The sequence below is a fragment of the Mercenaria mercenaria genome, chromosome 12, assembly GCF_021730395.1.
Source record: "Mercenaria mercenaria strain notata chromosome 12, MADL_Memer_1, whole genome shotgun sequence".
In the NCBI taxonomy this organism is placed as follows: Eukaryota; Metazoa; Mollusca; class Bivalvia; order Venerida; family Veneridae; genus Mercenaria; species Mercenaria mercenaria.
In genome coordinates, this window is record NC_069372.1 from 77,702,697 (window position 1) to 77,717,139 (window position 14,443).

The window sequence follows — 14,443 nt, forward strand, 5'->3', positions numbered from 1 at the left end:
TCATGATTTGTTTTCAGAAGAATGAATATACAAACACATTTAGTTTGTCGTAAACGTGGTCGTAAATCGTCACGTTAGCTTCCGGTTGGACATGCGCACATACAAATATGAAGGTAACCTACCTCCTTAATTTATTGTTAATATATCCGCAATCATATTCAGTGATTATATTTCAATGCTATAACGAAACTTGAAGAAATCATGGAAATCATGGTTTACATTCCCCCCCCCCCCCCCCCCCCCCCCACCCCACTCCCCCAACTCCACCCACACACACACAGACAAGTTCTTTGAAATAAACTACTACAGCTGTCAAATTAATCTGTCAACATAAACGCCCAACTAAAGGTTTGAAAGCCATAAAACTTATTCATGACAAAGTGTCTGCCAACCAAAGTCAAATTGTACAGTCTTTCTGAGAACAAGAAAATGTTATTATGGTTGAACTACTGCCTAAAGTCCCTTTGGAAGATAATGTGGACGGTATATTTAATTCATTTAATTTAGTAGGCTATGTTATATTAGCTCTCTCTCTCTCTCTCTCTCTCTCTCTCTCTCTCTCTCTCTCACTCTCTCTCTCTCTCTCTTTAGAACCGGCTTCAGCGGAACTATGCAATTACATAAAAAGCGGTGTATGGTCCCCAGTAAAAGTAATGCGTTTGCCCTATACGAAAACACTATGGGCAGAACTAAACAAATTGGAATTTATAGAGGGGATCTGAGGTTATCAAGCCTGCATATCACAGAAACTGCCAAACGCAGGCAAACGGGTGATTTAACAAAACCCAAAGCTATTAAAGCAGGAGTTTTGGAACCACCTAAGCCGAAATGTTCAAGCAGAAAACTTAAACAATACACTAACACAACATAAAAGATGTGCTGAACGATCACAAGATATCGAAATATAATAGCTTTGATAGAAAGTATAGGGAGACTTTTACAGTTGCCATACAGCACATGCAACGCTGCAAAAATGTGAAAAAACACAGGTCGCCTAACACGACATGAATGATAATGTTGTATATTCTGTTTGACTGAGCCTGTTCAACAGCTAGTGCAAATAGCAAGTACATGGAAAATTGTAACGGGCGCCGTATGGCATTAAGTTCATATAGTTAAATTAGATTTTTCTCTATTTTTTACAAAGATAAGAAGCATACGCATACCGTTATTACACAGGACAACTTAGTTAGAACACATGTATTTCATACATGATAATATTAAATAATCGATAATAGTTTGAATATGTTGAACAAACAATAACCACCAATATTATAAAAATGAAAAAGGTGTAACAAGTGGTATTTATGTTTACTTATCAGAATATCTGTAAACTGATTTATCATAAAGCTGCAAACATTCTTATTAAAATATAAAATAATGGGATAAAATCAAATTAACATGTTTCATTTTTAATTAAGGAATATAAGGTTTTGTTGAACAACTAACAAATTATATTTTATGAGTTAACTGCATGAAGTCAATTTGTAATGTCAATGATTTTATGTTTTGTTCCGTTGTTTTTGTAATTAACGATTACAGAGCATCCTGAGTACTTGTCGTAATATATTGTCCTCCCCCACTCAATTGTGCGTATTTACGACACATATAGGCTATCAACACAATTATCACCACGGTTTCAATGCCAGAAAAGATCCCGAATATGATAGCTGTGACGCAAGGCCTTGATTCGTTTTCCTCTTTTTCCGTAGACTTTTTAGTGCCGAGGAAACTAGCTGTAAAATGAAATGAAAAGTAAGACCATTAATTGATTCTTAACAAATAAAGAAATTTATAATTTCGAAGTAAAGCTATTTCATTTCAAGCAGTGTATCAGTTATGAGTATATTACGAACATTTAACAGATTTTCGGTACAAAGCTTTCCTGATATACAGCGGCTAAATATTTCAATACATTACAATAACAACTTTCAATGTACTTTTATCATCTAACAGACGAAACAAGAGGGCCAAGATGGCCCTAGACCCCTCACCTGAGAAACACACTATAACAATGTAAACATGTTTAACCTAGTGATTTCATGGAAACAAATATCTTGGCCAATTTTCTTTAAGAATGGACAAAAAAAAATGTGGCCTCTTGAGTTTAAACAAGTATTTTCTTAGATATGACCTAGTGACCTAGTTTTGACCCCAGATGACCCATATTTACACTTGACCTAGATTTTATCAAGGCAATCATTCTGACAAAATTTCATGAAGATCAATTGAAAAATACAGCCTCTATCGCATACACAAGGTTTTTCTTTGATTTGACCTGGTGACCTAGTTTTTGACCCCAGATAACCCATTTTCAAACCCGACCTAGATTTCATCAAGGTAATCATTCTGACAAATATTCATGAAGATCAATTGAAAAATACAGCCTCTATCGCATACACAAGGTTTTTTTTATTTGACCTAGTGACTTAGTTTTTAAACCCAGATGACCCATTTTCGAACTTGGCCTAGATTTTATCAAGGCAATCATTCTGACAAAATTTCATGAAGATCAGTTGAAAAATACAGCCTCTATTGCATACACAAGGTTTATCTATGATTTGACCTAGTGACCTAGTTTTTGATTCCAGATAACCCATTCTCCAACTTGGCCTAGATTTCATCAAGGTATGACCAAAATTTATGAAGATCAATTGAAAAATACAGCCTCTATCGCATACACAAGGTTTTTCTTTGATTTGATCTAGTGACCTAGTTTTTGACCACAGATAACCCATTTTTAAACTCGACCTAGATTTCATCAAGTTAATTATTCTGACAAAAATTCATGAAGATCAATTGAAAAATACAGCCTCTATCGCATACACAAGGTTTTTGTTTGATTTGACCTAGTGACTTAGTTTTTAAATCCAGATGACCTATTTTCGAAACTGGACTAGATTTTATCAAGATGATCATTCTGACCAAATTTCATGAAGATCAACTGAAAACTACAGCCTCTATCGCATACACAAGCTAAATGTTGACTAACAGACGACAGACGAAGGACGCCGGACATTGAACGATCACAAAAACTCAGCTGAGCATTGCTCAGGTGAGCTGAAAATAAACCCCAAAGCTGTTTGACTCTCCTAATGCTATCTGAGGAAAAGCTGAAGACAGTGCATGTTTCATATCATCATAAACAGACAAGACGATAAGTACTACATAACTCACTGGAGAACAGTTTAAGTTTTTCCAAAGCCGTCTTTACCGACATGCGCCTATTTCTACCATCGCCGTGTAAAACTTTAAATTTGTTTCCCGGCCTATCACAGGAAATTGAGGGCGTCAACGATTTTGTGTCTCTCTTAAATCGGAGGTTGTTACAGGTGGCTGCACTCTTTGTTCTAGTTACGCAGATTCCATCAGGATACTTCGAAGCGTCGAAACTTTTGTCGCAGTACAAGTACTTGCCGTTGCAGTTGTGGGGACATGAAGGTCTAGGTTCGTAATTATAAAATTTTGTAGTCCAATTTAACCAGAGTCCGTCGATGTTTCGAATATGATTATATCCCACCATTGGATCGTCAGGTCCATGTCCACGAGTATCGGTATTGCTGCATTTTTGGCAAAGGTCATTCATTGGGCGATAATCCGATTCTAAGTCTACATATTTACACCTAACAGCATGAGTAGTATAGAAAAATTAGAATGCGCTTAAAGAAAATAATACTAAGTTTAAAGAATCACAAGTTATAAACTGATAAATCGTCTAAGCTCGAACATATCACGAGAGCATATAGAGAAAATAAGAAAATATATAGAGCTGTTCTGAAAAATTCTAACAATGCAAATCGAACTGTTTCCATACACTCAACTCAAGCGCTAGCATGTCGATTGTTGATTTACGACCGTATGTATTAATCAGAAACTAGTATTTTAAAGTAATTAGTTTAAAATATTGCTTAGATGTATAAATTCAATAGGAGTACCAATAGTTCAGTCAAGGGAACTGTCAACAGGTAAACATATTTAGTTTTAAACACAGTTAATTTGGTTTTTATTTTTCAGAGTCACGATCCCATAACTTAAATATGATTCCAGTTTGGAACAGTAAGGTTCATGGAAATGTGGTGTGTTTTCAGTTTGACATTGAGAGACGACAGTGTCCCAGATTAAGTACACAAAACTACCATACGGTACCTCCTAATTACTTGAACATGAAAAAGAAGCCTTGGGTATTGTTTAATCATCCCTTGGATATGGTGCCTGCTTTTTAATTTTGTCTTTTGACAATTCCTGTGATACGCAGGCTCCATAACCTCAGATCCCCTTCCTAAATTCCAGTTTGTTTACATCTGCCCATTGTTTTCTCGTTTAGGGCAAACCCTTTTCTTTATCTGGGGACCAAACGCCGCTCTTCAAGGAATTGCACGCCTCAACACTTGTATCATTGAAGGTTCCATGTTCACCGCCGTTTGAATACATCTGCGGATGTCTCTAAATTGTTTTTTTTTGTACTTTTAGCATGTGTAAGTGTTGAGTTCTGTTCAACCCGGGGCTAGAGGGCGTGGACGGTAGCAAGCATCTCCACTACCGTCCATGAACAGGCTCAATCAAACCGAGCCTGCAACATTTTCGTTTTTGTCGTGTTGAGCGACCTGTGAAGTTTCCACTTTTCTCTATTTTGATATTTTGCAATAACGTCATATCCAGTACTTTTTGGCGTTGTCTGTGCATTGATTTTGAACTTTAACAGTCGAGGTTTGAAGCTGTTGTAAAAAACGATTGAACTAGATTACCTTATACATTTGAAGAAAGACGTTTACAGTTTTAATCCATTCTTCTTCTGTAAGAGTTCGTAAGTCCCGTCGTAATCTGAATCCTGTTGGTGGTGCAGTGAATCCAAATCTACAACAATAGTGGTGAAACATTACCCATTTTTGATTTGTTAAACGGTAGTGCGATATTCTATAGTACTAAGTAACAAACCATATCTTTACATTATAATCTGCCTATATACCCGAAAAAGAGAAACTAGAATTACCTATGATGGCATTGTTTGTTAACACCGGACAGTCAAGTTCAATGTTAACTTTGTAGAAATTTGGGAATATCAGCGGGGATGTCGCTTTCTTAGGGTCATAGTAAGGTTATAGCACAAGTTCAAAGATCGAATAAGCACATGTTTGCTTTAACGGTCAGATTTTTGCCATTCTTGCATTTTCTCCAATGTTTGGGTGAAAATTATGGATTTGAGAAGTACAATGAATAACTTCGTGTAAATTGTAATTTATTAATTTTGATAGTGACAAAATTAAAAAAAAAAGAGACTAAATCCATTCCTAAAGAACAAACTAAACATTTCAAATGCGCAAATATTTTGATATTATAAGGCTAGTCTTGTCTTTCATAAAACTAGTACTGACGGCTTACCGATAAAATCTATAAAATTTCTGTCATTTCTTATGTTCGTGTTGGCTTGGCGAAAACACGAGAACACAAAAAACCGACAACACGAAAAGACGACAATTTTTACACGACATATTTATTTGTCAAGTTTTCGTGTTGGCGGGTATGAATATGTCGTATTGGCGCCCTTTATTTGTTGTGCTGTGGTGTTGACGTGTTTTCGCCCCGCCAACACGAAATCACGACAAATACCTTATTTGTCGTGTTTACGTGTTTTCGCCCCGTCGACATGAAAATACGACAAATACATTATTTGTTGAGTTTTTGTGTTGCCGTGTTTGCGCCCCGCCGGCACGAAGACACGACAAATATCTTATTTGTCGAGGTTTTGTAGTTTCGCTTTGGCATCTTCCGTTACACATGCGCACAACATTTACTGAACTGAAAGCAACATAACTGCATGCTAGAAAATATAAATTTAAGAATAAAAACTGACTTATGTTCTATGTATATTTCGACAGAATACCATTTTGTTACATAAAAGGATATCGAAAGACGAAGGTCGAATCTCAAAATAATATTTAGACCCAAAAATGCACCAGAGGACACCATTGCATTCCTATATTTCAAAAATGTCCGTCGGTATAACGTGCCGCAAATTCTTGGCAATAATGCAGCAGGGGCCACCATTTTATACCTATATTTCAATGACAAGGGAGAGACCCTGTGATTCCACTGTGGGGAGGGGGTTAACCCTCGTACCTCAAACTTTTTACTCAAAATGCAATAGAGGTCACCATTTTATTCATATATTTCAAACATTTCCAGGCGGACACGCCCTGACCTACCTAACACGATGGGTTACCCCTTCCGTACCTAGCCCCACTCGGCTCGCCGATGCTGTCTTCATTCTTTAACTGTTACCGCTCAACGCACCCCAATGAAATATTTCTGAACCGGGTCTGTTATTATACATCCTGTAGTGCACCCGCCGTTACTGTACTTGAATGGTGTAACTGTTATATAAGCAGACCAAGGGCAAGGGCCTACAGTCAGGGGACTTAGTCCACCAATTATAATACTATATGGTTATTTATTTTATTTTTATCTTTGGGTAAATAATATGTTGACTAAACTAGGGTCTGGTCGCGACCCTTTAGGCTGGTAGCGACTAAGACAAGGCTGGTAGCGCCCGAGTTAAAATATTTCTAAGTTAAATAAACTACAGACAATGTTCCTTTCGGCTTCAAACAACTTTTATCTGTTGGAAGCCTTAACAATAAATATTAATTAAAAATGAATAAAATAATCAGTTATGAAATATCGGCAAAAAGTCGTGTAGCAGGCGGACCGAGACGAAACTCTAAAATTACGAGAAAAACAACCAAATACTGCTAATAAATATAACTGTATAATTTAATGATAATAAGTACCGTGCAGTTTATAGGTTTTAGAAGAGTGAATAAAAAAAAATGTCTAAGAACAAACTGATAAACAGCCTGACTATACGAGAGACGGAGGCAAAGTGATGATTTTTGCGTTCTAAGAATTAATATTATGGTATGCAAATGACGATGAATACCAAATCTAAATAAGGCCAAAGTCGGAAATACCCGGACAGATCCGTAAACGAGTTGAGGCTACGGACTTACTTCGGCCGACCATGACGTCATTGGGGATACGAACATTTCCTAATATGTAAATAAGGCGGAGCTTAAACCTCTGAACAAGTGTAAACAGCGTAAGTCTGACAAAATGAAATAATAGAATAACATAGAACGCTACGAATCAACACTACATGCCAAGTATCAAATATCAAATACTTGACAATAAAAAGCTAACTATTTCTGCAGAGTATGAAGCGATTTCGGTCCGCATAAACAGAGATTAGTCACCCGGTGCATACGTACAAAAATCCAAGATGGTTGACAACTGTCAAAATTTCAACTGACATTAACTTTTATCAAGCTTTACAAAGTCAACAATGGATACTACATGAAAACATCGATTTAATTTAACACAGCAGATAATTGTTGATTGAATTGTTGAATAACTCGGACTGACATTGCGTCCTTTTATAAATAATCCTTGCGAAAGCTAGAATTACAGTTTCACTAAATGAAACAACCGCGTAAAATAAGTAAAGTTCTAATATTTAGGAATGTTATTTAGTATGCGAATGGTTATCTGTCAATGCCTGGAAATGTTACAGAACAATGAACTGTGATTTAAAAGTAGCTGACAATCATTAAAAAAAATAACTGATAGGCCGTAAAAACAATACAAAAAAATTGCATGAAACAAGGTCTTCATGCCTCACAATACGCTTTGAATTCTTAAAACAATAACTGACATCTGACATATTATTGTATTGTTTAATAATCTCAGATCTCGTAATGCAGCTTTAGTGAATATAAATAAATTCTGAATTGAAGGCTAGTTCGAATATAAAAAAAATGCTTCTAAAACCCTTTGCCACTGGTTTCAGAATAACTCACGTTTTGTAAGAGATGACTGAAATCATTTTTCTAGTTTTCGTGTTTTCGTTTCGGTGGGGCGAATGTATTTGTCGAGTTTTCGTGTTTTTGTATTGGCGGGGAGAAAACACGTAAATACGAAAACTCGACAAATAAGGTATTTGTCGCGTTTTCGTGTCGGCGGGGATAAAGCACGACAAATAAAGGGCGCCAACACGACATATTCATACCCGCCAACACGAAAACTCTACAGATAAATTTGTCGTGTCGGCGCTCTCTAAACGTCAAGTTTTCGCGTAAAATGTGACGACTACACGAAAACTCGACAAATCAGGATTTTGTCAAGTTTTCGTGTTGTCGTGTTTCTGCCCCGCCCACACGCCACCAACACGAAATGGCAGAAATCAGCCACCGTAATAAAAAGATCTTTCAGAAGCATAAAACAATAGACGTCGACGGCGTGTTGGCGGGCGAAAACGCTTGACAACAACATCAAGTTCGTTCTATAGGTAATATGAAACGCATGTGCTTAATAATTTCAGAATTTCGTTGGCGATAAAAAGAGTCAAGCGTTTTCAAAATTGTGTTTGAAAATTTAGTTAACTGTAAATGTTATGGTTTGTTGTATTCATGATGCTCTTTATAACATTAAATGAGCTAGAATTATCTTTTTGCAGATTAACCGAAGGTTGTTATAAGGAATGTGAAAAAAAAAACACGCAAGTCCGCTCTTAAAGTATTTTGCGTCTAAGCCTGACATCAAAAAGTGTGTATATAACTGTGTGCGGTTAAGGTACGAAACTGGTTCTATGGCTGTCATAACTTCGAAAATGCTTAATAGAAAACTGTGATTTTCATATAAATCTTTATTACCACAAAAACTTTATTAAAATAAGTAAACTACAGAACAACAAAAACAAGTAGCTTTCGAATGTATACATTATTCTCTGTATCAATGGAGGCATCGGCACCTTTATATCGTAAATTTATATTTATTTCAATAACATTTAATGCAAATACAAACCACAAATAGACCAATCGAAAGCAACTAAAATAGAAAGTGAACACATTTTTAACAAAAACTCCTACAGGTCTGTCCTGCGTACTGTATACAAACGTAAGTGACCAATCATTCATTTTTTGCTATAAAATGAGCCTACTTAACTATTACAGGGTGGACAAAATGACAAAATATGATTTTATAAAACGTTTTATCATTAGTATTGAAATCATTTTTCTGAATGCTGGAGAAGCATACTGTTTATATAAATATTGCTTGCAAAGGAAGATGCATTTCGAACAAAGTGTTTATTTCTTTCATTGCAAGCAGTGTCATTTGAGAATCATAACATAAACTAACGCAACATTTGCTATCATTAAGGTATCCGGTCCACAAACAAGCAAGTTCTGCTTAACAGTACTATTAAAATATATCAAGTATTGATTCCTGGTAAGCTTATATAATGTATCATTTGTAAGTGTATTGTCTACAGTGGTTTGCACACCGGCCTTCCAATCCTGAGGTCGGGGGTTCGATCCCCGGCAGCTACTCGGGAATTTTCAGAAACGCTTTTCAGTGTTTCCCACCCAACTAGAGGTGTACTGGTCAGGAACCCAGGCAATCCTTGCGTGTATCAGTGCTATACACTGGGCAAGTTAAAGAACCAGGTTGTCTATTCGCAACGAGCTAGGCTAAGTTAGCCGGACAAGCCTGTATCTGATTTCTGATCTCTCTGTCGTGGGGGCTTTGTCTCACTCTGTCCCTCTGGTCAGATCGCTCTGTGTCTGTACTAGTAGAGGATGAATTATGCGCCCTGTGTGGCTGAACTATATAAAGCTCATTTGAACGTGAAATTGATCATGAAAAGGGCGCTATATAAATCTGGTATAATAATAATAATAATAATAATAATGAAAATGAAAATATAAATCACATCACAAAAATATGTAATAGATTTTTTTTTACTTTATATACTTTTCAATATTACTTCAACAGAAATCCGATTATTACAGTGTTAGATTTTCATTTCTCAGTCAAAAACATGACAGCAGGGATTCATATATGTTATTATGATAATCGTATTTACTAATTCTTGCTCAGCAGATACAACTCTTTCAAATGATACCAAAATAACATGGGGACACAAAGCATTAAAATGTTATTTATTTATGGATTGGACACTTTAATACGTACCAAGTGTGTTTTTTTTTAAATTTATTTTGATCTTTGACCTGTCTGTGACCTTTAAAACGACATTGAAATGACCCCTTGAATACAACAGTACCATTACGTCTTCTTTAACATATATATCATGTAACTAAGTACCAGAAAACACCTACTGTTGACTTTATCAGTTTGGAATTAGTATTTCAGAATTTAACATGCACATTGTTACAACGCATGACTGATCGAGGTTTTATGCGAAATAGTGTTTCTTCATCATATGAGGTTTGAACCGTTTTACACCCAAGTCATGTTTTGCTACTGACCGTTCCATAGCGTATTTTGTTCCTTTGTTTGTTTGCCTTTAGTCTTTAGTCTTTATTTATTTTGCATTTAAGGCCACCGGCCCATACACAATAGTATAATACAAGCATAAATAATAAAATATGTGTATGTTGTCATGACAAAATGTTCAGGTAAAGGTATATGGTAATACAAAACTAAATAATTAAACAAAACGTAAGTGATGACAAGATGTTACATCTAAACAAAATTACATGACATTATAAATATACACTGTGAAAGGTTACATTGTATATCTAATAATTTAAAGTTACGATATTATTTCAGAGCGTAATTTCATGGCATAATATATAAACTGTGAAAGATTAGGCAGTTACAAGCAATTCTTACTAGACATTAAAACATTAAATTTGTGTATAGTTGGATGGCGCCAAAACTTATCAGGTATATATCTGTTGCGAATTACCTCATAAAGTGGACGTTCCAGCAGGAAAGTAACCTCGTTCTCAATAACATGATCATAATGAATGCAAAAACGGGTTTCTTTTGATAAGCCCATATATCTACCTTTTTCAATCATTAATTGATGAGATGATGTTCTAAAAGACACAATACTACGTCGGAATTTAACAATATCTATGTGTTCAAGGTAATCTTCAAAAACAAATCTTTGCTTAAACCCTTTATATAATACCAGTTTCTTATTGTTAACCATTTCAACGTTCCAAATTTGTAAATATTGATCTTTTAATCTTGTTGTATATTGTTTTAAGAATACATTTGGATTATCTATTGCTTGTTTCTCGTATATATATCCAAAGCCATTACTATACAAATTATTTCTCAATGTAGTAACCCATTTTTTATAACCAAGATGGTCCCAGTGTTTAAGCATATTGTAACATTTCTTAACATATCTATCTTCAGGCATATTAACAATACGAATCCAAAATTTTATACATCTCTTTGAAGCCCAGATATACATAGGAAATCTGGCACAATCACCTAAAACAGCAGCATTGCAAGCATACAATGGTGCATTCATATACCTTTTACAAGCATATACATGAACACGTTCTATACAATCCCTGACTTCTAAGCCCCAAAGTTCTGAACCGTATAGTAAAACCGGAGATATTTTAGCATCAAAAATCTTAAAGAAAGTTTTATAAGACATTGGTAACAAATTATACATACTCTTTAAAAGGGATACGAGCACTTTTTTTTGCTTTAAGTGTCACATGTTCAGACATTTTATACAATGACAATCAGCAGGTAAAATTTAAACCAACATAACTAAAAGCATTTACAGTTTCTATGGTCTGGCCATCATACACCCAGTTTTCATTTTTTGATAAAGTACCACCATTTTTTGAATACAACAATTTTAGTTTTGTCAACATTAACCTTTAATTTCCACTCTAAACAGTACTGATGTAAGACATTAAGTTGCCTCTGTAATCCATTAACAGTATCAGATACTAGGGCCACATCATCAGCAAACAGCAACAAGAAATTTCAACATCATTTGGTAAAAGTTGTATGCCATGAATTCCACTACTTCTGATTACATTATCTAACTCATTTATAAATAGACAAAATAAAATTGGACTAAGTTTACAACCTTGTCTTAAACCAAGGGGGCAATCGAATGTTGCAGTTGATGATGCATTACTTCTTACACATGCTTTTACAGAATGATAAATACTTACAATTGATTTTTACAGATTACCCTTTATACCATTTTGAATCAATGCTGTATATAATTTTGATCTATGAACAGAGTCAAATGCCTTTTTAAAGTCAACAAAGGCCACATACAACATTTTACGCCTCATACTTAGGTATTTACTAATTATAGAATATAAAACAAAACCATTATCAATAGTAGAGTATCCAGAGCGAAAACCAGCTTGTGCTTCGGTGATTATTTTAAATGCATTACAGTAAAAAGTTACTCGTGTAGTCAATATACTTATATACACTTTACTAAAAATATCAACAATGTCAATTCCTCTATAATTATCAGGATTATCAATGTTACCTTTTTTATGCAAAGGAATTATTATAGACTTAGTCCAAGTTGATGGGAAGTGACCAGATCTATATATTTTATTAAAAAGTTTCCTTATATATGGTAATAAGATTTCTATTCCATAAATAAAATGTTCTGCTATAAGATTGCCTGCCGAAGCTTTATTTGGATTAAGAGATTTAACTGCTTCAATAATTTCATCATCAGTTATATCGTTATTAAACAGTATATCTTCTACTTCATCCATAGTTATATTTTCAACAAATATCTCTGCATTTACATCATTTTCTTCTGGATCACAACTAAACACTTGTTTAAAATGTTCAAACCACTGACTGGAAGTATTATTCGGAGTATGACTCCCACTTCCTACATTACTCCTGAGCTTATTCCAAAACAATTTAGAATTTTTGACAGAAGCTTCAAGTTCATATAGACACTGATTTTTATACATTTTTTTCTTTTCCTTACATAATGCTTTATATTGTTTTTTACAGCCCATGTATAAATTAAGGTCATTAATGCTTCTACTAGTGCGGAATTTTCTTAGAAGCTTATTCATTTTGAGTTTCAATTCACTGCAATCTTTGTCATACCAAGTATTTTTGAAAGACATTCTATTCGAAGATTTACCCTTTCTCCTTTTAAAAGGACCGCTACAAGCTAGTATAGCTTTTTCAAAATTCAAAACAATGTCATCTATATCAGCATCTTCATCAATTTGCAAGTCTATTGCGTCAAACATACCGCTGATTGCATTTTCACGAAGAACATTTTTAAAATGCTCACTATTTTCTGTGTTTATACTTATTCTTATATCTACATTTGAACTTTCATGGCTTGTATTCACATCTTGAAAATCTGGGTATACATATTCATGCACTCTTAAAAATAAACAAATAGGTAAATGATCACTTTCAGACCGAGATGCTATTGAAAAATTACAAACTTTGTCAAAAATATTCCTTGAACAAATATAATAATCTACTACACTGCATCCAAGATGACCAACATAGGTAAAATCGCCTCTTTTTGCATCCTCCCCTAATCTACCATTTAATATAAATAGTGCATAGGATTTACAAAACGAAATTAAATCTCGTCCAAACTTATTTACAACATTATCAGAATTTTTTCTTGGTATTTCTATATCATCGTCAAGAATTTCAAGATACTCCTGCATTTCTGGGATCTGTTTATCAATTGTCACATTATCTAAAAGACCCCCTGTTCATGCATTAAAATCCCCACAAATTAACATTTCGCTATTTGCGAATAGGTACTCATTTTCAACAATTACACTTTCAAAAGATTGTATGCCATACTCAACAGTGTCATAAAAAAAAGACGAGTTTCTGGTGGCACATACAGACATGCAAAAATAACATCAGTTTCTAGACCAAAATAGCTTTTATCAAAACGGAGAAAAATACCTAATTCGTAATAATCACAAATACGTTTAACCCCATAAGACAATGTATTACAAATATAAACAAGTACACCACCCATATTACGCCTTGTCCCTGTTGTTTATTAAATGTCTTCTGTGTACGTCTGTGCAAATCTTAAATATTTATTTTTTGGCTATACAAAATTGCACCACAGGCATGTTCATGGATAATAAACACATGTAGTCTACATATTAGGGATGTAAAATGCAATATCATTTTGCTACATACATTTCGAGTCACGCGAATTCAGCTGCATACAAAATAGTACACCTTTCGAGTTCCCAACGTTGTTAATAGTATTCGGGTACATTTGAAACATTATTTCAGGGCAATGTATTATTAGTTGTTCGTGCTAAAACGTCTTGTTTCTATATTTGTATAGAAATGAACTTTCCCAGAAACAATCGCAGTGTATGTACGGCATTTTCCAAAATATGGTGAATAGTACTTTGCTTAGAAAAGCGTTGTTAAAATGTATTCCTTTATATAGATCTAAGATGATTACATGATATATAACAGCAATGAAATAACCAATTAAAGGTAGGGTGCTAAGATTACCCTAATTCAGTGACTAAATGATACCGGTAGACGAAGTTTAAATCATCTTTATTTGATCGTCTAATTAGATTTATACTTTCTCAGACTTTTCCATGTACAA

The 14,443-nt window shown here is 34.6% G+C and overlaps 1 protein-coding gene across 3 annotated transcripts in view; it reads right to left on the bottom strand.

Moving 5' to 3' along the window:
* Nucleotides 1–255: 255 nt before the first annotated feature.
* LOC128546177 (uncharacterized) overlaps nt 256–14,443 on the bottom strand; it is a 49,401-nt gene continuing 35,213 nt past the window's right edge. For 2 of the 3 annotated variants that reach the window (XM_053520393.1, XM_053520392.1), the window contains exons 5-6: nt 4,746–4,854; nt 257–1,736 (exon numbers count right to left, since the gene is read on the bottom strand). In XM_053520393.1, the coding sequence (XP_053376368.1) occupies nt 1,629–1,736; nt 4,746–4,854 (217 nt within the window). In that variant the 3' untranslated portion in view covers nt 257–1,628. Of the gene's footprint in view, nt 1,737–4,745; nt 4,855–14,443 lie in introns of all 3 variants that reach the window. The other variant, XM_053520394.1, reaches the window with a different exon arrangement.